The sequence below is a fragment of the Lingula anatina genome, chromosome 5 (genome assembly GCF_051362555.1).
Source record: "Lingula anatina isolate TDL-2025a chromosome 5, LinAna3.0, whole genome shotgun sequence".
Classification (NCBI taxonomy): domain Eukaryota; kingdom Metazoa; phylum Brachiopoda; class Lingulata; order Lingulida; family Lingulidae; genus Lingula; species Lingula anatina.
Window position 1 is genome coordinate 20,835,286 of NC_141771.1, and position 24,185 is coordinate 20,859,470.

At 36.3% G+C, this 24,185-nt stretch overlaps 2 protein-coding genes across 2 annotated transcripts; one reads left to right on the forward strand and one right to left on the reverse strand.

The window, feature by feature from the left end:
- Positions 1-183: 183 nt before the first annotated feature.
- Positions 184-17,534, reverse strand: LOC106162072 (glycylpeptide N-tetradecanoyltransferase 2). The gene is made up of 14 exons (XM_087012974.1): positions 17,364-17,534; positions 16,888-17,014; positions 16,147-16,311; positions 15,722-15,866; positions 13,391-13,515; positions 8,497-8,588; positions 8,036-8,152; positions 5,966-6,136; positions 4,969-5,077; positions 3,824-3,895; positions 3,343-3,441; positions 2,765-2,929; positions 1,827-1,964; positions 184-1,541 (listed from the first exon to the last, which is right to left on the reverse strand). The coding sequence occupies exons 1-14, from the start codon at positions 17,462-17,464 to the stop codon at positions 1,521-1,523; spliced, it is 1,647 nt and encodes a 548-aa protein (XP_086869100.1). The 5' UTR covers positions 17,465-17,534; the 3' UTR covers positions 184-1,520.
- A 118-nt stretch (positions 17,535-17,652) lies between these two features.
- LOC106162065 (calaxin) lies at positions 17,653-24,128 on the forward strand. The gene is made up of 7 exons (XM_087012978.1): positions 17,653-17,835; positions 18,272-18,406; positions 19,218-19,322; positions 19,476-19,561; positions 22,597-22,662; positions 22,917-23,021; positions 23,628-24,128. The coding sequence occupies exons 1-7, from the start codon at positions 17,766-17,768 to the stop codon at positions 23,670-23,672; spliced, it is 612 nt and encodes a 203-aa protein (XP_086869104.1). The 5' UTR covers positions 17,653-17,765; the 3' UTR covers positions 23,673-24,128.
- Positions 24,129-24,185: the final 57 nt, after the last annotated feature.

The following is a 24,185-nucleotide window of genomic DNA, read 5'->3' on the forward strand; positions in this document are numbered from 1 at the left end:
GTCATGATGTGTGAAAATTCTCACAGGTTATTTCAGTTAACCTCATCCAGATGTTACCAAATTCCCCTGAGATTATTCCCACTTTCAGTTGATCTCTTCCAGTTTGTTCAGTTGCTGTTAGACATATTACACATTGTCCAACATTAGATACAAATGTTAATGACATTTTAAAAATACTAAATCTCCATGGTAGAAAATTTCATTTTTATTCTCTATAATCTTTTTTTTTAATGTAAAATTCTATTTTGTAACAAATCTCTGACCATTTATTAACAAACAAAATCTTTATATCTGAAGTGGGATGAGTAAGACAAAACTGAGAGGACCTTCCATCTTTAAACCCTGCAAAGAAATTGTCAGTTCATGATCTTGGCTAGTATTTGTATTTGCGTCCTTAAGTATGGTAAAAAAAAAAAAAGGAAAATTAAAAACATCCTGAAGTCTAATCTTTGTAATCTGGTTGAGAAGGGGACTACAAGAAACCATAAAAATTATAATCATAGTTGCATGCCCAATATTACATTCAGTTTGACAGCGTGAGATATTTATCTAGCTTGTAGTCTGTTAGTCTGTCTGTCTTAGTCCTATAAAGCTGACAAATGAAGACAAATCAGTTTAGGCTGCTGTGCTTACGATTCCTGCAAGGCCTATTTGCACTATTAACCAACACCAGTACCTTCTAAACAAAGACTAACTGTTCATGTTTAATGCATTCTCAACTTTGTTGTTGATAAACTACCATTAAGTGTCAAGTGTTTGTTTTATTATTTTCAGGATACAATGCCACTGATTGAAAGTTGCCATATTCTAAGCAATTACTGAACCTGCATGAACATTTATGAGTAAAAAAATGACAAGATCCAACAGACAGATTTATATTAGTTTATATTTATCTGCTTTGGCATATCCATCTTTTTCTAACTGCTTATGTATGAACAGGGTCAAAATATTTAGAGTGTAACACAGCAAATGAAAAAGGTAAAACATCTACCACTGAATATATGCTAATTTTCTTACAAAAACACCAATATAAACAACAGTCAGCTAATATTCACATGGTTACATCATCATGAATGGAAAATAATATAATCCTTTTAGACTGAGAGCACATGCTTTCTCCTAGTCTTCAGGTCTGCCAAGCTCGATGCTATTCTTTGCACATCAAGAGGATATGGTGTTTCAGTTAAACTTGCTGTTGCATAGCAACTCGTCTCAGGCTCTCACCTTCCACAGTGTCAAATACATTATCAATGAAATATTCAACCTTCAAGGCAAAGTCAACCAAGTCACTGTCCCTGCTCCAATCCTCAGCATGCAACACATACTTTAAAAGTCTTCATATTTCATGATTGTTTAAAATAACCAAAATATCAGTTTCAGATGAATAAGTTAGTGTAGTTATTATCCTTCCCCCACACTCAGGTTGTAGAGGAGGTTGTTCACCATGGGCAGTGCTATGCCTGCAGACCACTGTCTCTTCTCTCTCTGACAGATAACACAGTATCTCTGGGGGACATCCCTCACTGCAGAACTAAACCAACCTGAAATAATGCCAAAGAAGGGATTTACCTTTTTCTGAAAACCATTTTAGCTTCTTCTGCCTGAACAAATATGAGAATTTCCAATGATTTGTGCAAGTGGGTTCCAATATTAAGTGTTGCCCCATCCCCCATAATCTGTGGCTTTACCACATCAGAAACCTGAGATTATATTATCTACCCTGAAGTGATGCAACCAACAAAACAGTCAAACTTCAACGAACAATCCTGACCCTAGTGTTTTCTTATCAACTATTTAGTCTGCATATTTATTGTTGTTCTAGTCACCTGTTCAGAGTTCATTGAAGGGCACATCCAGTTATACAGATAATATTGTAGATTGCCATCTCCAATGCCAAACTTGAGCTTTTCCAGGAATTCTTTGTTCTCCATCAAATCCAAGGCATTGAACACGTCAAATCCCATCTGAAATAGAACAAATGCTTATGCCATGGTGTACAACCTGTCAAATCCCATATGAAATAGAGCACATACTTACAGCCTGGTGTACAACCTGTCAAATCCCATATGAAATAGAGCACATACTTACAGCCTGGTGTACAACCTGTCAAATCCCATATGAAATAGAGCACATACTTACAGCCTGGTGTACAACCTGTCAAATCCCATATGAAATAGAGCACATACTTACAGCCTGGTGTACAACCTGTCAAATCCCATTAGACAATTCTCCAAAAGACAAGTATTTTACAAAATATGATTTTCATTTGGTCAAATGGACCTTAGAGCACATTTAGAACAGATGATCCGCGGACTAAATATGGCCAACTCCACATCAAAGGAAGGTGCTTAATCCCTTGATGGTCTCACGGCCTCCACATGTACCATTAAATGGATAAAATCTTGGCTCCGAGGTTAAATTGCTACACCCCTGCAGGGACAGCATGTATGGAGTCGGGGGAGACCATCAAGGGATTATAAGTGGCTACCACTGATCTGGGTCAGCCATATCTGATCTGCAGACCTGTTAGTCCACGGATCAACTTGTTCTGAATGTACTCTTCATCACTGCAGGACACACTGGAGTTCCTCAGTCTAATTATAGTGCCATATAAAGCCAGTGTAACTGCTGTAGTACTGCTTACCACCCTTCACACTGGGACTGTCTTCTCAACTGACCACAGCTCTATCATGGTACAATAAGACTACAAACATCTGAAATGGTATCTGAGCAGGTCAACATATGTCAGATGTAGCACACTCACATTTTTGGCCACAATGAGTGCGTCCTGCATGAGGTCCACCCACGGGGTCTTAGTGCTGACGTTGTAGAAAGAGTACGCTGCTTTCAGGAACTTATGAGAGGAGTGGTGCATCACTGTGGAGGGCAGAGTGTAAAAACTCACAAAGTCTGTGATTACACCATTATTCTGGAAAATCAGATAAAGTCCAATGAATAGCTAGACAAAAGAAGTTTTTTAAAGCTGACAAAAATTTTACAGGGCAAAACTAACTCTTGACTGACACAGAAGATCAGTTTATTGCCAACCTGTTCCCAATGTGCAAATACAAAGTTGGATGTTCACTCCAACAGTTCAATACTTTTAATATTAAAATATTTTTCTATTATGCAACTTGTTTTAATAACATGTATCTATTTAATAATCAATTTTATCTAAGATGGCCTCTGTGATATAAACATGTTGATCCTCAATCAGAAGACCTATGAGAGTTATCTGGGTTGTTAGCTAGGTGATCCAAGTTCCTGGTTGGTTCATGTCAACTTCTGAGTTGTGTCTTCTCACCTCTCAGTGTGGCCTGATAGGAATCAGGGGGCCCTTACCTCCACAACATAACTGTCAATGATATTTGTCCGCGGAATGAACCAGTGGCGAAATTCTTCCTCTGAGAACACAGGGGCAAGGTCAAACCTGGTTAAATACTGGAAATGGAATTAAGAAAGAAACTGCAATCTTGGCACTTCAAAATACAGCAGACAGCAATAATACTTCCCTATAAATGATACAGTAGATCTTTTTCTTTTCATTCTCATCAAGATAAATAACTGTCATTCCTAAAATGCTAACAAGAAAGTATAACAATGTTCTGGGATGTCACATCCTTTACAATCAGTAAAGTCACAGCTTTGATAATTGGTGCAGTCACATCTTTAAAAATCAGTGCTGTCACATCAAAACATAACCTGTGCCTAGGGTCCATGATGACAACCAAGTCTCACATCACTTACAACCATACTGAACACTGTCACAATCCCAGAGCTGTAAAACCTAACACTATGACATAACACTAAACAGTTAACTCACTCTGACCATCAGCTTGAAGGCATCTCCCACGTCTGCTGGTGTGAATGGCCTGAAACCCTTGGTTTTTGGAGACTGAAATACAGAGGGATATTCTAAATCAAGATCACATTGTTTCATTAATTTCTCAATCAGATTTATATTCTATAAATTGTTGATTTCTATAAAGTTACCACAAAGGATCATGATCAACGTCCAGACCATATTAAATGTGACCACTATAAGTCAACTTAAACTTACATATGAAGCGAGCATAGATTACCTTTAACGCATATTAATCACTACTTCTAAATTTCTAATACAGCTTAAATAAAATCTAAATGTCAACGAATAAACCAAATTAATCACTGGTCATAAAAAAAAACCAAACTTCTAAATGTAAATTTGATCAATGTATCCTTCCCTCCAGTAAGATTAAGTCTGTCAAATAACATAGTTATGTATGACACATTACTGTTGCACGCACAACAGCATAATTATTCAAATGAGAGATGAAAAAACAACCAAAGGTTGTATATACAGCACGTAAAGAAAGAACAAAATACCTATTCAAATATAATTTTCTGGGAAATATGAAACGACAACCTTTGGTATATCTATGTTATATGGTGGTATTTGTCTGGTTAAGTGGAAATTATTTGACATGTCACAACTTTAAATGCATCTTAAAAGTTTACAAATTCAAAGAGTGTCCTATAAGACTGTTATCATATCTATTTTAGTGGTCCTGTTGCCACATATTCACATCTGTGTCATGCCAGTGGCCGTGTGTTGGTAGTATCATATCTATTTTAGTGGTCCTGTTGCCACATATTCACATCTGTGTCATGCCAGTGGCCGTGTGTTGGTAGTATCATATCTATTTTAGTGGTCTTGTTGCCACGTATTCACATCTGTGTCACACCAGTGGCTTTGTGTCGGTAGAATCAGAACACGAAATAGAACTTGCTGCCACTTCTGTTCTTACTTATTCAGTTCAAGAGAGTTTAGATAACAATTGTTTTTTTAAAAGTCATATGAAAACAGGAAAAACTTAATAAAGGAAAAAATAGAGAGGAGAAATCCTATGATGTGACTCATTCACACAAAAGTGGTATTTACTTCCCTGGGAGCCTGGAAACATACAGCATTCAGTGCACAACACTTACATCAGGTAATTTATAAAGTTTGAGAGTCCTCTGCATGGTCATATTTCTACTGAGATGGGAGAATTTCACTTCTATCAGCTTCCTTGGGTTCAAAGACCTGTGCCAATATCTGGAATGTGGACAATATTATATGTGAGAAGGTTCTATATGACTGTTTGATCTGATACATAGCAGAATTTATTCAGCTTGTAAGACATGCTTTGTTTGTATTGAACTATAATCATAGTGAAATGAAATGAGATCATCAAGTGCATGCCTGTAGCCAGCAATTTCAGTGGTCCTTGAAAAAGTGGCCCTTTTACAATGGAACCTTTGTGTACTTAGATCAAATTTTACCCAGAATGGACCTTTTTTGGACAAAAAGGGCTGTTCTTTTGAACCCCCAGAACCCCCCAGCTATGGGCCTGAGATGCTTTAAATGTTGAGGAAAATGTTATAAGACAAATGTTGACTATTTTTGTCAAGAGATATACTAATCTAAACTCAGCATGTATGATTCCTGGATCTACTGCCTTTACCCTAATGGCTCTGGGTAAAAAGTCTGTGAAACAAACATTCCTGATGGGAAAATAGTTTGTTATATCACATGGCACACCAGTCAATATTGGCATCATGGCTTGCAGTAGTTAACATTAATTTAGTCTAAGTAAGGCTTAAGCAGTATACCTGAACTGTGGGTGATGTGCATGGCTAAATTGCAGTGAGCCTCAGTAATCATTATTCCAAGAATCAAAAACACAAAAGAACCACAGATTAACATGACTATATAGACACATAGGTTTATATGCTACACCACCTAGCAAGCAGTGAGGAACAACATCTACTCACATCAATCTGAAGGTCTCCAATTAACCATAAACTGTGAGAAAATATTCCAGCTTGTGCCAAATAATTAGTACTTATGATTCAACTACCAAGCTAATGAACATTTCTTTCTCAGATGAACATGTAGTTTCCCACCCTGTCCCTAGCTCCATGGAGCTGTGTGTGATGTTACCTGCAGGTCCCCACTGGTTTGGGTAGCACCACTCCCGCTGTGTAAACAGCCTGAAACAGGCCCTGCATGTGCACACGCCGCGTGATCTCACGTATAAGAACAGGGGCCACACGTTTAGAGCGCAGCTTCTTGTGTACGCAGAGGAAGTTGATTTCCACCATCTTCCTGTCACTAATGTAAAAAAGTAAAATGATTTCTACATATGTTACTGTTTCAAGTTGATAAAATTATGCTTTTAGAGACATATTACATACAAACCAATAGAAAAGACTAAAAGCCTTAGGAAGAGAGGTGCTAGAGGAGGTAAGATTACCCCCATAAACACACAAAGACATTTAATTTATATGTTGTTAGGATCCAGACCAGAAACTAAGAAAAACCCCAAACAAATGCTACTGCCCCCTGTAATATAAAGTCTTAGGTTTTGATGCATCATGGAGAAACATTTGTAACAAGGCAGCAAAGCTGTAAAATGCACAGCCAAAAAGCAGAAAATAACTATGCAAAAAAGCTACTGTCAATTCTGATGCAATAATACATTTTGCTTAACAGCAAAGTAAACATCCAATTTTAATTATGAACAGCAGGTAATACAGGTGTAAGTAAAATGTGTAACTAGCATAAGGCTTCAGGCCCATGAGAGTTCAAGTTCACGATTTGAGATTGCATAAATTCAAGGAAAAGTGCTAATTCAATCAAACTGGTTTTCCAATTTGAAATTTGGCAATCCTAAGAAACTGTCTTGTAAAATACAAAATAATGTTTGTATTGGCAGTGCACAAAGTACCGTAGTTTGTTTTTTGTCAATTTTGATGCAATATTACATAATGTTTAACACCATAATTACCACCATTTTTAATTATCTACTATTATAAATAGCACGGACATTTAGAAAATTTGATTAGCATTTGGCTTCAAGTCCATGGGAGTTTCAAGTCCCACAATGTATATGCCAATATGTGAACAATGAAAATTTCACAAAGAACTGCATTGCTTCCAGAAGAGAATGCAATCAGACTGCTTTTCCAACTCAGGCTGCATTTCAGTCCTATGAATCTTTTCAGTAAGTTTGAGAATCATCAGTAACATGGTTTTCCTCAAATGGTAATTACGGCAGCAGTGCCCAAAATAGGGTTTTCTTCAATTCTGAACAATATTACATAACGTTTTACAGCATAATGACCATCAATTTTAATAATTAAATATAAGTATCGTGGATATTCAGAAAATGTATCTAGCAAAGGTCTTCAAGCGTATGGAGGCAAGTCACACCCTGAAAATATGTGAAAAATTTAAATTTTACAGAAAAACTGTACAACTTCCAGAAAAATCAATCTGACTGGTTTTCCAGCTGAGGGTATATTTAAGTCCTATATTTCTTTTCTGTAAATTTGAGAATAGTAAGTTACATGGTCTTTCTTTAATAGTCACTATGGAGGCAGTGCCTAATTTAGGGTTTTGTTTAATTTTGATGCAATATTTCATGCTTAACAGCCTAATCACCACCAATCTTTAATAATGTACTGTAGGTAACATGGATATTTAGAAAATGTGATAAGCAAAGGTCTTCAGGCCCATGGGAACTCAAAGTCACACCTTGAAAATGCCAAGATGTAAACAAGAGATAATTGTACTGAAATGAGTTCATTTCCATTTTCAACACTTTTTACATAATACAATACATAATACAAACTGACCAATTTACTACAATCTTTATATAATCAACTAAAAAAAATGTTGAGATGGGAAAAATATCTATAGAACTATTTTAGATGTCCGATTTGATCCAATCTGATATTCAAAAGAAAGCGAAGGATTGAATCTGACAAACTGCAGTGATATGAGTTTATTTGCATTTTTGACATAACATGATAAGTGCAACGACAGCCACAGATATAGGTGAAGGTGCAGGCTATATGAAGGTGCAGGCTATATGTGCAGACACTACTGTGTCTGTACATAAAAATACACTAAATGTATTTTAAATCAGTATGATTTACCAATAGTGCATGCATGTGTGATTGAGAGAGAGAGAGAGAGAGAGAGAGAGAGAGAGAGAGAGACTCTTACACTCCATAGATCTTGATCTCAGCAGGGACAGCACTTATGAAGCCAACTAACTTTTTACTCTTGATAACCCTCACACCGCAGTGCCATTCCTTCAGCCAGCCAGGAGGCTGCAGTGCCCTGAATGTTAACATAGGGCATCATTTATCACTACAGACACAATTGTGATCAATAAGCATGAATTAACTGTGGCATAGCCATAATGCCAACATTACATGTGCACATCCTGGTGACCATTATAAATAATGTGCTAACCAAAATACAACTTATAGTACAGTACTGACAAGTTACAATGTTATTTGTAGCCATCCTGATTGAAAATCAACATGCTATAATCAATCAATCAATATTGGGGGTCTGGCTTTCACTAGATGATGGAGGAATCACTCCCTGAGCTATAATACAGGAAAGTCCAGACAATATTTTTTTTATTATGAAGAAAAACAAACAAACAACAAACTCACCATTGTAGAAATTCAGGTGAGTAGTCAAATCTAAACATGTTGTCATCATCTTCAACATAGTTTTCATTGAGCAGAGTGTACAGTTCTTTCAACTGAAAAAAAAAAATTGAGTTTAAGAGTGAGAGCCATCCAAAACTGAAGGTTTTCTATGTTATCACACACAGTTTTAATTAATGCATCAGCTAAAACAGCAAGTTTTAATTATTAGATAAACTTACAAATAAAGGCCTAGTAATGTATATTGTTAAAAACATTAGCATCAGTCTTAGACCCTATTCCCAGAGATTAGATCGATCCGAATAGATCAACCTAACTCCCTGGGGGTTCACGCTAAATAGCTAAATAGCCAAGTGGGCACAAAAGTTAATTACCCCCTTACAGCTCTTAGTAGGCGTGGCGGACATTTAAGACGATTATCTGACAGTAATCTAGTGAGACTCCCCAGGGGGATAGATCTATCTAAAATCTATGGGAATGCACCCTTAGGCTGTATATCATTAATGTTACATCTGGTGAACACTATTATAAAGCTTAGAGACTTGGCCACCAACTAAAAAAACAAAGAAAAAAATAAAAATGTTTGAAATGTGGAAATATAAAAGGATGTTAAAAATATCATAGACAGAACACAATAGTAATGAGGAAGTACAAAACTTAAATAAATAAAAAGGTCATTATTGAACACCATCAAGAAAAGAAAATTAACTTATTTTGGTCATATCATAAGAAAAAATAATTTGCAGCGGTTGTTATTAGAAGGATAATTAAATGGAAAACCAGGGAAAGAATGGACCAATCAAAAATATAGAGAAAGTGTATACCAATGGCATACGATTGCGAGGTGTGGCAATCCATGACAGTCAACCTTCCCAGAGTGGATGACACCCAATGATGATGTATGACTACTGTGCTAGCTTGTAATTAACACTTGAAAAGGACTAGCAATGTCTAATGTATCCCAGGTAAAACTAGCTTGTAATTAACACTTGAAAAGGACTAGCAATGTCTAATGTATCCCAGGTAAAACTAGCTTGTAACTAGAGGATCAGAGAGGCGATACCGCCTCCCAATATTGTACCACCAGCTGGAGCAAGCGCATTTGTATAGACCCCCACATACACAAAATAAGGGACACAGCCACCAGTCTTTTGCTTGACAAGCTGTAAAAATGCAATCAACAAGAATTTTCAAAATATGCAAAAAAAATATATATATAACTTAAAATGGTACAATCAAAGTTAAGTTCATCAAAAGGTAGGTCAAAGGTCAATTTCACAGTAAGATTGCCAGTATATGACTTCCTATTCAAGTTCAATAGTAACAATGGACCTATCTCTGCCAGGTTAGGAGTTAAAAGAGAAAGAAATTAGCAGAGTTCAGTTCATGGTGAAAAGTAGGTCAAAGGTCAATTCTAAGGTCACATTTAGATTGCTAGTATATGACTTCCTATTCAACTTCAATAGTAACTTTGGACCTATCTCTGCCAGTTTGGGAGATAAAAGGGAAGCAAAATTTGCAAAGTTCAGTTCATGGTGAAAAGTAGGTCAAAGGACAATTTCAAGGTCACGTTAAGATTGCCAGTATATGACTTCCTATTAAAGTTCAATAGTAACTATGGACCTATCTCTGCCAGTTTTGGAGATAAAAGGGAAGCAAAATTTGCAAAGATCAGTTCATGGTGAAAAGTAGGTCAAAGGTCAATTTCAATGTCACATTTAGATTGCCAGTGTATGACTTCCTATCAACGTTCAATAGTGACTATGGACCTATCTCTGCCAGATTTGGAGATAAAAGGGCAGCAAAATTTGCAAAGTTCAGTTCATGGTGAAAAGTAAGTCAAAGGTCAATTTCAAGGTCACATTTGGATTGCCAGTATATGACTTTCTATTCAAGTTCAATAGTAACTATGGACCTATCTCTGCCAGTTTTGGAGATAAAGGGCAGCAAAATTTGCAAAGGTTAGTTCATGGTGAAAAGTAGGTCAAAGGTCAATTTCAATGTCACATTTAGATTGCCAGTGTATGACTTCCTATCAACGTTCAATAGTAACTATGGACCTATCTCTGCCAGTTTTGGAGATAAAAGGGAAACAAAATTTGCAAAGGTTAGTTCATGGTGAAAAGTAGGTCAAAGGTCAATTTCAAGGTCACATTTAGATTGCCAGTATATGACTTCTCATTCAACTTCAATAGTAACTATGGACCTATCTCTGCCAGTTTTGGAGATAAAAGGGACGCAAAATTTACTAAGTTCAGTTCATGGTGAAAAGTAGGTCAAAGGTCAATTTTAAGGTCACATGTAGATTGCCAGTATATGACTTCCTATTCAAGTTCAATAGTAGCTATGGACCTATCTCTGCCAGTTTTGGAGATAAAAGGGAAACAAAATTTGCAAAGTTCAGTTCATGGTGAAAAGTAGGTCAAAGGTCAATTTTAAGGTCACATTCAGATTGCCAGTATATGACTTCCTATTCAAGTTCAATAGTAACTATGGACCTATCTCTGCCAGTTTTGGAGATAAAAGGGACGCAAAATTTACAAAGTTCAGTTCATGGTGAAAAGTAGGTCAAAGGTCAATTTTAAAGTCACATTTAGATTGCCAGTATATGACTTCCTTTTCAACTTCAATAGTAACTATGGACCTATCTCTGCCAGTTTTGGAGATATAAGGGACTAAATGGTATAATTTTGGAGTTACCATAGTGTGCCATAAATTTCCTACAGAAAAAAATTAATTAAGATAAAGAAAAGGTCATTTTGGTCAAAATTCTTGAAATGGGAGGTGCTTTGAAGTTCCAGATGTTCAAATTTGATGAAATAATGTCATTTTTGACCACAAGTTGTCTGCTTTGCCAAGCCCGCACATTTTGCTTTCACCACCAGTATATGACTTTTTGATAAAGCGTAACTCGAAAACCGTATGGAATACAAAAAAACGGAGACCACCCCCAGTGTTGGGCTTTACATGCTCTACAAAATGCAAAAAAGAATGGGTGTCTAGCATTAACGGTTCCCGAATTAGAGACAATTTTCAGTTTTGATATCTTATGGCCGCTACTCCCGTGAAAATGCACCGATTGACCCCAAATTCACGGAGATGAAAGATGACCCAAAGGGTAACACTTTCCATTAATATTATTAGTTAAGTCTGTGTGGTGTCTGAATAAGAGCGCAAAAAAATTTTTTTCGGCAAAAATTTTGTTTTTTTGAAAATTTTGGCCCGTTTGACCTTGAAATAAAGGTCAAAGGTCAAATCCAAGGGCATATTTGAAATCTACACATATGACTTTTGGAAAGCTGTCTGTAGAAATTTTTCCCATAATTCCTTCCGTAGGGGAGATAATTAGCATTTAATTTTGCCATTTTTGGACAAGGGTGCATTGCAATGAGTGCCACACCTAGACCCCAATACCGACAAAGCCCAAATTATACGTGGAACGAGTTGAGATTATAGGTGACCTAAATCCAAGAGATGGGTATGGAGGCCCTTACCGTCTAGGAGGAGAAGCGGTAACGGTGACTTGGCGGCGGAGCCGCAGGAGCCGCAGGAGCCGGCGGAGCCGGCGGAACATACGGGTCGGGACTAAAACCATGAGTACCGCCAGCGCCTACGCCAGCGCCTACGCTGGTGGTACAATTAACACTTGAAAAGGACTAGCAATGTCTAATGTATCCCAGGTAAAACTAGCTTGTAATTAACACTTGAAAAGGACTAGCAATGTCTAATGTATCCCAGGTAAAACTAACTGGTAGAAAAAACAATTAAAGGACCAGTAATGTCTAATATAAAACTGGAAAAACTGGTAAGTAAATAAACTTACAATTAAAGGACTAGCAATGTCTAATGTATCCCAGGTAAAACTAGCTTGTAATTAACACTTGAAAAGGACTAGCAATGTCTAATGTATCCCAGGTAAAACTAACTGGTAGAAAAAATAATTAAAGGACTAGTAATGTCTAATATAAAACTGGAAAAACTGGCGAGTAAATAAACTTACAATTAAAGGACTAGTAATGTCTAATATAAAACTGGAAAAACTGGCTAGTAAATAATCTTACAATTAAAGGACTAGCAATGTCTAATGTATCCCAGGTAAAACTACCTTGTAATTAACACTTGAAAAGGACTAGCAATGTCTAATGTATCCCAGGTAAAACTGACTGGTAGAAAAAACAATTAAAGTACTTGTAATGTCTAATATAAAACTGGAAAAACTGGCTAGTAAATAAACTTACAATTAAAGGACTAGCAATGTGTAATGTATCCCAGGTAAAACTAACTGGTAGAAAAAACAATTAAAGGACTAGTAATGTCTAATATAAAACTGGAAAAACTGGCTAGTAAATAAACTTACAATTAAAGGACTAGTAATGTCTAATATAAAACTGGAAAAACTGGCTAGTAAATAAACTTACAATTAAAGGACTAGTAATGTCTAATATAAAACTGGAAAAACTGGCTAGTAAATAAACTTACAATTAAAGGACTAGCAATGTCTAATGTATCCCAGGAAAAACTAGCTTGTAATTAACACTTGAAAAGGACTTGCAATGTCTAATGTATCCCAGGTAAAACTGACTGGTAGAAAAAACAATTAAAGGACTAGTAATGTCTTATATAAAACTGGAAAAACTGGCTAGTAAATAAACTTACAATTAAAGGACTAGCAATGTCTAATGTATCCCAGGTAAAACTAACTGGTAGAAAAAACAATTAAAGGACTAGTAATGTCTAATATAAAACTGGAAAAACTGGCTAGTAAATAAACTTACAATTAAAGGACTAGTAATGTCTAATATAAAACTGGAAAAACTGGCTAGTAAATAAACTTACAATTGAAGGACTAGTAATGTCTAATATAAAACTGGAAAAACTGGCTAGTAAATAAACTTACAATTAAAGGACTAGTAATGTCTAAGGTATCCCAGGTAAAACCAGCTGGTAGAGAGTAACATTCCTGTCGAATTTCTTCCACAGGACGATCCTCTTCTATTGCTCTATTCTCTGTCACTTTGTCACCTAAAAATAATGAAGATAACATCAAATGAACACTCAATATAAATAAACATAGATAGATTATAACTCACATCAAAGTTTTTAAAAATCAATCTAACTTTAAGCTTTTGCACAACCACTTCGATTGAAAAAAATTTACATGAATGCCACATTTTATAGTTTCTTTAAAATTTCACATCACATTCAACCATCTATTAAAACTGGAGCTCAGATGTATGACAAGATAGCAGCAGAGTGAAGATGAGTGTTGCAGGCAGGCAAATGTTAACTATTTCTCTTGTACCACTTACTGTGAAGTTAAAAAATTACTAGAAAAAATAGGATGTAGTGATGATTTAAAAGATTGTGTCATCAACCACTGTAGAAACCCCCACAGCAGTGGTACCTAACCCAGCAAAACTGCATGAGGTAAAAAATCACACCTCACAACAAAGATTTAAATTCGAAAAACGTGGAAATAAAAAAGATGTGCACACAGGATTATACAAGGATTGGGGTAGAATGCACCAGGTTTATGAAAAGATGTCTTCAAACAGTGGCCATCTTGTCTTGAACAACATGAGTTAACTATAAATTTGTTTTTGCTAGGTTGTATTTGGTGTATTCTGGAATTGTAAAATTCCTTTGTACTCTGTGCTCATGTTGGAATAAGTTATCTATTTATCTATCTATGAATTAGAACAAAGCCGTGCATTTTATCCCATTTAAAGAGATGTTAAATTAGCTGATAACTATAACATAACATAAGGCATTCTTCAGTCTGTCCAAGTCTCTTCCACTTCAGAGTAATGTTAACACATCCTTAAAAGAGAAATTATTTGATACCCTCATTTCCCCAATCCTTACATACTGCTCAGAGATATGGGGCTACTCGGTGTCAACGGATAACTGCCCTACAGAAAAGTTGCACTTAAATTTTTGCAAACAAATCCTTGGCCTCCATCAAAACGTATCAAACTATGTTGTATACACTGAACTTGGCCGCCTTCCCTTCTATACCAAAATACAGTTTGCATCTGTCAAACTATGGTGTAAAATTATTCAAATGTCTGATGCTACACTAATGAAACAAGCGTACATACAAGAGATAAATAGTTACAAGTTGCTGACACCCTATGTCCAACCCGCAGTCCACACACTCAGACCAGCTTGTATGTCATGGTCTGAGGGTATCCGAAAGATCCTTTTCACATTTGGCCTTGGTGATGTGTGGCTTAGCCAGTCACCTCCAAAAAACTTCACCACAATTTTCAAACAAAGACAAACTGACCACTTTACCCAAATATGCAATAGCAAACTTCAAGCCAACAGTAAATTCTCTCTCTTTCGTATACTTAACCAAAAGTGTGAAAGGGCAACTTATGTTGATAAAATAACAAATTACGACACCTTGTCAACCCTTGCTAAACTACGTCTTAGTGACCATAAACTCCACATCGAAACTGGGCGGCACACCAGGCCAAAAACTGAAAGGTGCAACAGAATCTGTCACCTGTGCACACAAGGGGTAATTGAGGATGAATACCATTTTATATTCCAATGCCCAATGTACAAAACAGACCGAGTCACCTTTTTCAGTAAAACCTCATTCCTAAAAGCTGATTCAAGGTCACCAGACAGTCAATTATGCCCTGTATTTAACAGTGCCAACAAAGATACTTTAGTGTCCCTCTCCAACTTTATAATCAAATCATTCAAGAAAAGAAGTGAAGTGGTTGCTCTGCTTGGTAACTCTTAGCATACCCCTTAAAATGTCAGTGTATGGTCCCACTGTTGTGAGAAGTGACTCGGCAGTGGGACTGAACATGGCACAATATTTATATCTGTGTAACTTATTTACTTATCTGTCTTATGTAATTGTCATTAATCGTAATTATCAATGTCATCAAACTGGCTTTGAACAGCCATGTAAACAGCTATGTAACGGTGGTTTTAAGTTTTTTAAAAACATATTCTTTTTGTGTAACATGTTTATAGTATGTTTATGGTAAATTTATAATCACACCAAGGTTTATCTCATTGCTTAGATAGAATATTTTATGAGTAATTTTACTAGTACTTATGCTCATTATATAAAGATGGTAATGCACTAACTGTATTGTATTGTCATTTGTATATCATATTGTACAAGGTCATGACAATCTATGTACCAGTACAGAAATAAATTGAATTGAATATAACCAAGTGGGTCCATTAAAATTATAGAAACCTAATTTAGGCACTGGTTGTGTGTCCCAGAATTGGTAGGATTTTCTTGACGCCTCTTCCCAGTTCTTGGGCGCCCCTTGGGGGACTCCCAGCAGTTGCATGGCACGCTGGATCTCTTGGAGCTTATCAACAGGAAGAGGTGGACTCTGGAATTTAAATGAATGTAATGGTAAATCATTCAAAACTTGAAAGATAATCCCAGCATTGACAAAGATTAAATAACATATTATAACTCTTGATCTAAATCACCATTCACGTGACAAAGGTTCATAGGTGTTGGATAGAAATGTTGTGTTTGACTGATGTTATTAAGTCCCTCAGTAAAGAATAATTCTATGTAATCATCAAATCTATAGATCTTGCAAATAGCAAAAAGCATGATCACTACATGTGGATAAATAAAACCTTTCTCAGTCATATTCTCACCTTCACTGCCTCCTGTGACTTAGAGGCACTTGATGAAGCAGGAGCATTGCTGGCAGGTGTACTTCCCCCTGCTGACGATGTGTCATCACGAGAACTCCCCTCACGGATATCATGCATATGATCCTCAGCTGGGTAGGCATCTCCTGACTGCTTATGTGGATTCACCTACAAGTGAAATGGAAACAAAAATGAGCAACAAGTTAGACTTAATTTGATGGCAGTAAATGTTTGCACTGTCAAGTTCTCAGCCATAAGTGCAAAGTTATATAACTATCTGCAAAGTGAGATTGCCAAGAAAAGTTTAAAGAACTCATAGAACAGAGATTTGAGAATCTACTGGTCTGAACCAAAATTCACTGGCCCAAGTCAAATTTTTTTAAAACAACAAATTTTACGTCAATTAACACCATGAAATTGAACGGGCTTCCTATTGCAAATAAGAACAAAAATATGGGACTCCCAACAGGTATGTGAAAAAAAAAAGGATTCAACATTTAGCCTGAACATTTAGAAAATGAAATGGAGTACAAGTTATAGCTGAAAAAATCTAATGGCCCTACTGGGCCAGTAACTATCTTTCAGAAAAACACTGGCACGGTCCAATGTTTACTGGCCTTGGCAGTGGTTAATGAGGCAGACTGCTCCAGTGAACAGATTAAGTGCTATTTATCTAAAATTAAAAATACCAGTGTTTACCCTTAAGTTATCCATGATAAAAAAAGCTCTTTACAACATATTTACTTTTTTCTGGTTATGTGGTGGGTCTATTATTTGACTGTCTGAGTCTCCGCTGGAAGGGTCTGTTTGCCTTGCTGGTCTTCTCTTCATTTTCTGCTTACTTTTTTTCCTGTGTCCCTCCAGATGATGTCTGTAAAAGATGGTTTATGGAATTTATGTATGTATAATGCGATTTTATTTAATACATTGACCAATCAACATTACAGTCTACATGATTGCTAGACCTTTAACGATTACTTCTGCTTTCACTCTACGAATTTCGAAAACCAATTAATCAAGATGTTTTGCGGGGAGTGTTATTTTCATGGATTAAAAAAGTTCTTAACAAGTAACGCTTCCTCACCCTTGTCCTTCATCGTTTCAATGGAACACCCAGTAATCTTATTTTGGAAAAATAGGTGCATTTGGGGGAAAATCATGAATGATAGGAATAGAGTATACCCAATAAGAAAAGATCATACTATGAAAACACGGTTTACCCTTCTTCTGAGACGTCATCGTCTTCTCCATCTGCATCTACAGCGCTAGTATCTTGATCTAAATCGGAATCCGTCGCGTGCAGACTATCGACGTCGGCCATGATTGTTTCACATGGTCTACGGAAGTAAAAGAGAAAGCGTAATTTTGATTCGATAAAATATTCATTTGCAGAATCAAGTTTTTATTTTACTATAATACCTTGAAATTTAATAAGTTGTTATTTTTAAATAAACTGAAAATGATTTAAGTTTACAAGATTTTTTCCAGGTTTCGTCTGCGGTCTAAGTTCATTAAAGTACGCATGCGTAGTTTACATGACAACAGTCACTTCGCTTCCTGTCTGTGTGGACTCTGTTGAATTAAATATTTCTTAAGTAAATCTGTCTAAATCAAAAAGAAAAATGAGCAAGGTAACGATGACAAAGAAGGAGATCCAAGCGCTTTCTGAGAGGTTATCCCATTCAACGGCATGTAAGCACTACACTGGATTGATTAAACATTTATTTTAGTTTAAGTGTCTGTAGCCTGGGCATGGAAAATTGGCACTGGCATACTCAAATACTGCAATTGACTTAAAAAAACAGTATTATTAACAGTTCACCAGGATTATCACTAGTAGTATTAGTAGTATGACAAGTCACACTGAGTGTGCAGTGTCAGCACCCTAGTTAGTCGATAGTGAAGTAAGGTAAATGGTAGTGTTATCCGTAGAGCTGAGTGTGATCAATTGAAATAGAGAAGTCATTAATGATGATGTAATTAAACTGAAACTGCAAAATAACTCTGGAACTGGGATTCAGGAATAGATTATACTACTCTGAATTTTACTTATTTAGTTTAGGATAGAATTATGAAACATGATCAGAACAACTTAGAAGTATACATGATTGTTACAATTTTATTTCAGACAATAAGTATGAAGTTGAAGTCCTTCTCAAGAGCTATTTTCATGAGAAAAATAAGTACAAAATGGACAGAGCTGTCTTCAGGGAAATTATATCAAATCATTTTGGATTGAGAGATGATTTGCTTATGGATAGAGGTAAGTTTGTTTGTGCAGTAATGGTTACCAACAGGTGGTATTATTACAGTTTATGACAAGCTACTTGTCCAGCTGTAGATGACACATTACTTTCAGCATTCTCCCAGTTCTGTCTGCCAGTAGGCACTTTGTGCATTGGCTGGTAAATGGAAGGGCAAACCAAACTGCACCATACTTCAAGCTCTTTTTCTTTTAACCACCATATACTCATGTACTTATACTTTTATGGTCCAAGTCACCACTGGGCTCCATAGAAGGTACTCATACCCCTTGCTGGAGCCTGCTACAGTATGTTGTTTCTCTTATCAACAATACCATTATTTATTCAGACTTTTGTTTGTAATTTTCAATGAAAAAAAATATATTCCATGATGTCTAGGCGATTAAATCTGTGAGGCAAATGCAAAGTCTGCTTCCTAAAGATGCCTTGCTAATCACACTGGTAATATACACCTACTAGAATTACATTTTTAGGCATTGCATTTTGTTTTCAAATGAGTCATTAGCCAGTGAATTTCATTAGTTCTTGGTGTATTATTTTACAGTCCAGTTTTCTCATTCATAACTATATTCATAACTCTATTCAACAGCAAACATTTTTTTGAACATGTTTGTTAGTTTATGAACATGATTAGTGTACATATAGAGATGGCAAATCACTAAAAGCATTATATGCTCATCTAAGATAACTTTAAAATGTAACTAATTAACTAATAAATGTAAATTCATAGAGTACGTAGATCTTGAATTTTTTCAAACTGAGCTGTATGTTGCCTAACATAGCATTAATTACATATTGACTTTTTTCCAGTGTTTCGTACTTTTGATAAAGATAACGACAGTTTCCTGAACATGGAAGAGTTTGTGAATGGTATGCACATACTGACGCGGGCCTCAATGGAACAGAAGAAAAGCTGTAAGTATAGGGCAAGGTTCATGCAGACGGGAGGCTAGCAAACATGTGTCTTTCTACTAATTTACATACATCAGTAACAAAACTGTCATCAGTCAAATGTCATTAAATTTCAAATTTTCAAGTGAATATCTTTTATTTTTCATATACTTCTAGATTGTTTTAAAGTCTATGACTTGAATGGTGATGGGATTATATCCAGAGAGGAGATGTTCCAGCTGCTGAAACCCACCTTACTCAAGGTAACTACACTACATCACCTTACTCAAGGTAACTACACTACACCACCTTACTCAAGGTAACTACACTACATCACCTTACTCAAGGTAACCACACTACATCACCTTACTCAAGGTAACCACACTACACCACCTTACTCAAGGTAACCACACTACGCCACCTTACTCAAGGTAACCACACTACGCCACCTTACTCAAGGTAACTACACTACATCACCTTACTCAAGGTAACCACACTACGCCACCTTACTCAAGGTAACCACACTACGCCACCTTACTCAAGGTAACCACACTACACCACCTTACTCAAGGTAACTACACTACATCACCTTACTCAAGGTAACTACACTACGCCACCTTACTCAAGGTAACCACACTACGCCACCTTACTCAAGGTAACTACACTACATCACCTTACTCAAGGTAACCACACTACACCACCTTACTCAAGGTAACCACACTACATCACCTTACTCAAGGTAACCACACTACACCACCTTACTCAAGGTAACCACACTACATCACCTTACTCAAGGTAACTACACTACATCACCTTACTCAAGGTAACCACACTACATCACCTTACTCAAGGTAACCACACTACGCCACCTTACTCAAGGTAACCACACTACATCACCTTACTCAAGGTAACCACACTACGCCACCTTACTCAAGGTAACCACACTACATCACCTTACTCAAGGTAACCACACTACGCCACCTTACTCAAGGTAACCACACTACATCACCTTACTCAAGGTAACCACACTACATCACCTTACTCAAGGTAACCACACTACATCACCTTACTCAAGGTAACCACACTACGCCACCTTACTCAAGGTAACCACACTACGCCACCTTACTCAAGGTAACCACACTACGCCACCTTACTCAAGGTAACCACACTACGCCACCTTACTCAAGGTAACCACACTACGCCACCTTACTCAAGGTAACCACACTACGCCACCTTACTCAAGGTAACCACACTACGCCACCTTACTCAAGGTAACTAAACTACGCCACCTTACTCAAAACTCTGCAAATGTTGTAAATTTCTGAAAATTTCAATTTACTTTTAATTTTTATTCATTTTTGAATATAGTAATATTTAGATTTTATTACAAATTAAACAAGAAAATGCAAGTTGTACTGGCAGCATATTTATTCTATCTAAATCTAACTTTGTTTTACACTGCATTGTAATTGCATAAATGATTGTCATATTTTTTAGTCTATTTCAGTAGATATCTGATAATAATGTAACTATCTTTTCATATAAATAAATAAAACAATGTTAACATATGCTTAAATATGCAAAAAAAAAAAATAGAAACAAAATAAAGCAAAAAAAAAAGTCACACGCCACACCAGGGCTCGAACCCGGGCCCTCCCACTTACAATACAGAGTGACCACTTTACCGCCTGAGCTTTGCAGCCTTTTCATCTTAAGTTAGGCACTAAAGGTTATTCGTGCCGAGTGCACATCGTGTAAACATGCCTTTTGCGCACCACACGCATTCGTTGACCTGGGAATACATATAATTTTTCCTTTTCTGGCCACACTTTTACACTAATAACTGCAAATTGAACATCTCAATGGCCTAAACGAAGCAACCGGATGACATATGATGCTTACATTTACCCCTTTATAACACCTACCTCGTCTCAGAAAATGATTTTCACATCAAAAACGTCGAATTTGCGTGTTAGACCGGCCTATTAATGGCTGCCGTTCAGCGGCCTCTTCCATTTTAACCATGCATGTTACGGGCACACAAGCCATATAACGCGGCAGCCTACTCGCACAACCATATGCTGCATTCCTAAACAGATTTGGGCAAATAAAGCATTACTCTGCAAATTCTTGCAGAGAATGAACATTTCAAGTTTTATTTTGTAGTTGCACATATAACAATTAACAGAGGTTACTGCAACATATAAGTTAGCTTTAATATGTGAAGTTTACATTTCCTACACCTCTAGAGTGATTTTCTTTGAATTTTTAACCAATACAACTTTAACAATTTCTGAAGGAATCTAAGTTCCAGGGAAGGATTGGGTCTTTTCTTCCATGGTCGCGCAACTTTCTTCATTAGGATGATACACAGCTTCGAGCGGCCCACCTTTTAAAGAAGGGAGGGGCCAGTGGGGATGTTTCATGGTGAGGGACTTTACATCTGTCTTTCACTAAACATGATACGGCCCATTTGGTACTTGCTTGCGTTTTGTTTGGTATTCTGGTTGCCAAATTCTGAAAAAATTCAGAACTAGCTGATGGCTTCTCGAGCCTCTCCGGCTCATCTTTAATGTCAACTTTAAAGAGATTTTGCTTTAGAATTGCAATTGAGACAGAGAGACGTTGTTTTCCAATGTTACTTCTGCGTTATGTTACCTGCTGAATGGCACAGATAAGTGATGCAATAGGTGTGACCGCAAGTTACCGGACTCATTTCGCATGCCGCATTGCAACAAAGTGACAACCATTCAGTTTAATTAGTCATTACCAGGGTTAATGAATCGTGCTCAGATAAAGCAACTGGCACCAATTATCTGCTTTATTTCTCGTAAAGCTCAGCGCCTCGTACTTAGTCAAGGTAACTCACATCATCTTGACTACACTACACCACCTTACTCAAGGTAACTCACATCATCTTGACTACACTACACCACCTTACTCAAGGTAACTCAGACACCTCATCTGAATACACTACACTATGCTCAGAGTCTTATACATTTTAATAAAAGTAAATATGTTGTTTTTGACTTGATAAAAATGATTATTATTTGAATTTTTCAGAAACCAGTAGATTTATTTTAATTTTAAAATATTTAACAAGAAATAACTAAGTTAACTGAAAGTTTTAAGATTAGTAATGGCACTGTAATAATAATACTAATACTTCACTAACTGCTTAAACTAAATAATAATAATAATAATAATAATAATAATAACATGTATGTCCTGGGTCTACTACAGCCACACCACATTCACATTTAAAGTGCTAAATTCTTCTCTCTCTTCCCTGACATAGAGTAGTGGAGAGGAGGACCCAGATGAGGGGATCAAGGAATTGGTGGAAATTGTGCTGAAAAAGCTGGTATGTATACTGATATGCCTGCTTCAAAGCACTGTGCAATGGTTTATGCCTTAATTTAATCAGAACAACATTTCATTAAACATTGCACCACAGCACTATTAAAGAAATTCGTAATTTGCATGCTTTGATTCGCATAAATATTTTCCTTACTTTCCTTTCTTTCTTTCTATATTGATTTTAATTGGTAAATATCTTTTTGCACTTTTATACTAATGTATATTTTTATCTTAATTATCTGTAATTCCACCGTGCAGGATATGGACCATGACAGCAAAGTGTCTCTGGAAGATTTTGTGTCTTGTTTGGACAGGGAACCCTTGCTACTGGAGTGCCTGGGCCCCATTTTACCCGACCATACGGTAGGTTTTTTCAATCACAATTAAAATAATATAAAATTGATGATATAATGTAAGAGATACCAGAACTAGAAAAATTAGACATTGTAACTTATTTTTAAAATCAATTTTCTATAAGATATATAATCGTTTTACAACATTCACAAGGTTCACAGCATATTTATCAGCTTAATTGCTTAAATTTTTTCATAGTAATATTTTTATTTTTATCCATGTAATGCTATTGCTGTTAAATGCCATATAGCTCTAATTGCTTCATAGGCAAGTTTTATGAATGACATTTAAATGATCCATATATATAGAACTTTATGAGACTTGAGTGTAAAATAAAGACAGGATAATTATAGTTTGTTTTTTTTAAATTCTCATAGCTTGTGCGATAGTTTCACTTTGTACCAGTTGACATTTTAGGAGAAGGCAGGCCATCAATTCCCAACAATGGAAATGGAATCAGATATTTGAATTGGAATTGGTGACCTTGGCTTGCTTTTCAAGCTAGGTTACAGATTTGTTGTATCATGGAATGAGCTTATGGACCTGTCTATCTACCTACACTTACTGCACTTATACTTTGCATCTATAATTCTAATGGGTTTCCTTTCCTTTCAGCATATCACTCGATTTGAAGAAAAAATGTTTGGCCAGAGCTGTTAGAGTGGGACTTCTCTGTACAGACTCTTTGAAAGAACTCTTTACAAATACAGTAAACCAAACACAATGACAACATAAATGAAGAACTTGTGTATATATATATCTGCCAGCATCAGTGATATGTATGGAATAAACAAAGCTGTAAGGTTTGGTCTTATTCAAAATGCAGGTGTCATTTATATTTTCAAATGTCATTTCTCTTCCAATATTCATCTAAGTCCATGTCTCACTGCATCAACTTGACTTAAAATAATGATATCAGCAGCTTTTAACAGGACATCATGTGTACATATTATATTATATTCTATACGAAGTGAGAGGAAGATTCCCATCAGGAATGAGATCTCCATTCTCTTGTGTCAAACATTCCCTAATAGATGTCAGTTGCTAATGTGGGTTTGGTTTGTGATAGATGTGTACAAATGTATATATTCTCTGAAATAAACTGTGTGACAAATGCTTCCGTCTTATGTCTTACGGGATATTGGTAACTTCACATCCCTGGGCTCAGTGTAG

Excerpts from the sequence above, each read along its gene's own strand:
- LOC106162072 (XM_087012974.1), bottom strand. The coding sequence starts at position 17,464 with ATGGCCGACGTCGATAGTCTGCACGCGACGGATTCCGATTTAGATCAA. Across the intron at positions 5,078-5,965 it reads AAACCAGTGGGGACCTGCAG|ATATTGGCACAGGTCTTTGA; the intron begins GTAACATCACAC and ends TCCACATTCCAG. Across the intron at positions 3,896-4,968 it reads AACTTTATAAATTACCTGAT|TCTCCAAAAACCAAGGGTTT; the intron begins GTAAGTGTTGTG and ends TCTGTATTTCAG.
- LOC106162065 (XM_087012978.1), top strand. The coding sequence starts at position 17,766 with ATGAGCAAGGTAACGATGACAAAGAAGGAGATCCAAGCGCTTTCTGAG. Across the intron at positions 18,407-19,217 it reads TGATTTGCTTATGGATAGAG|TGTTTCGTACTTTTGATAAA; the intron begins GTAAGTTTGTTT and ends ACTTTTTTCCAG. Across the intron at positions 23,022-23,627 it reads CCATTTTACCCGACCATACG|CATATCACTCGATTTGAAGA; the intron begins GTAGGTTTTTTC and ends CTTTCCTTTCAG.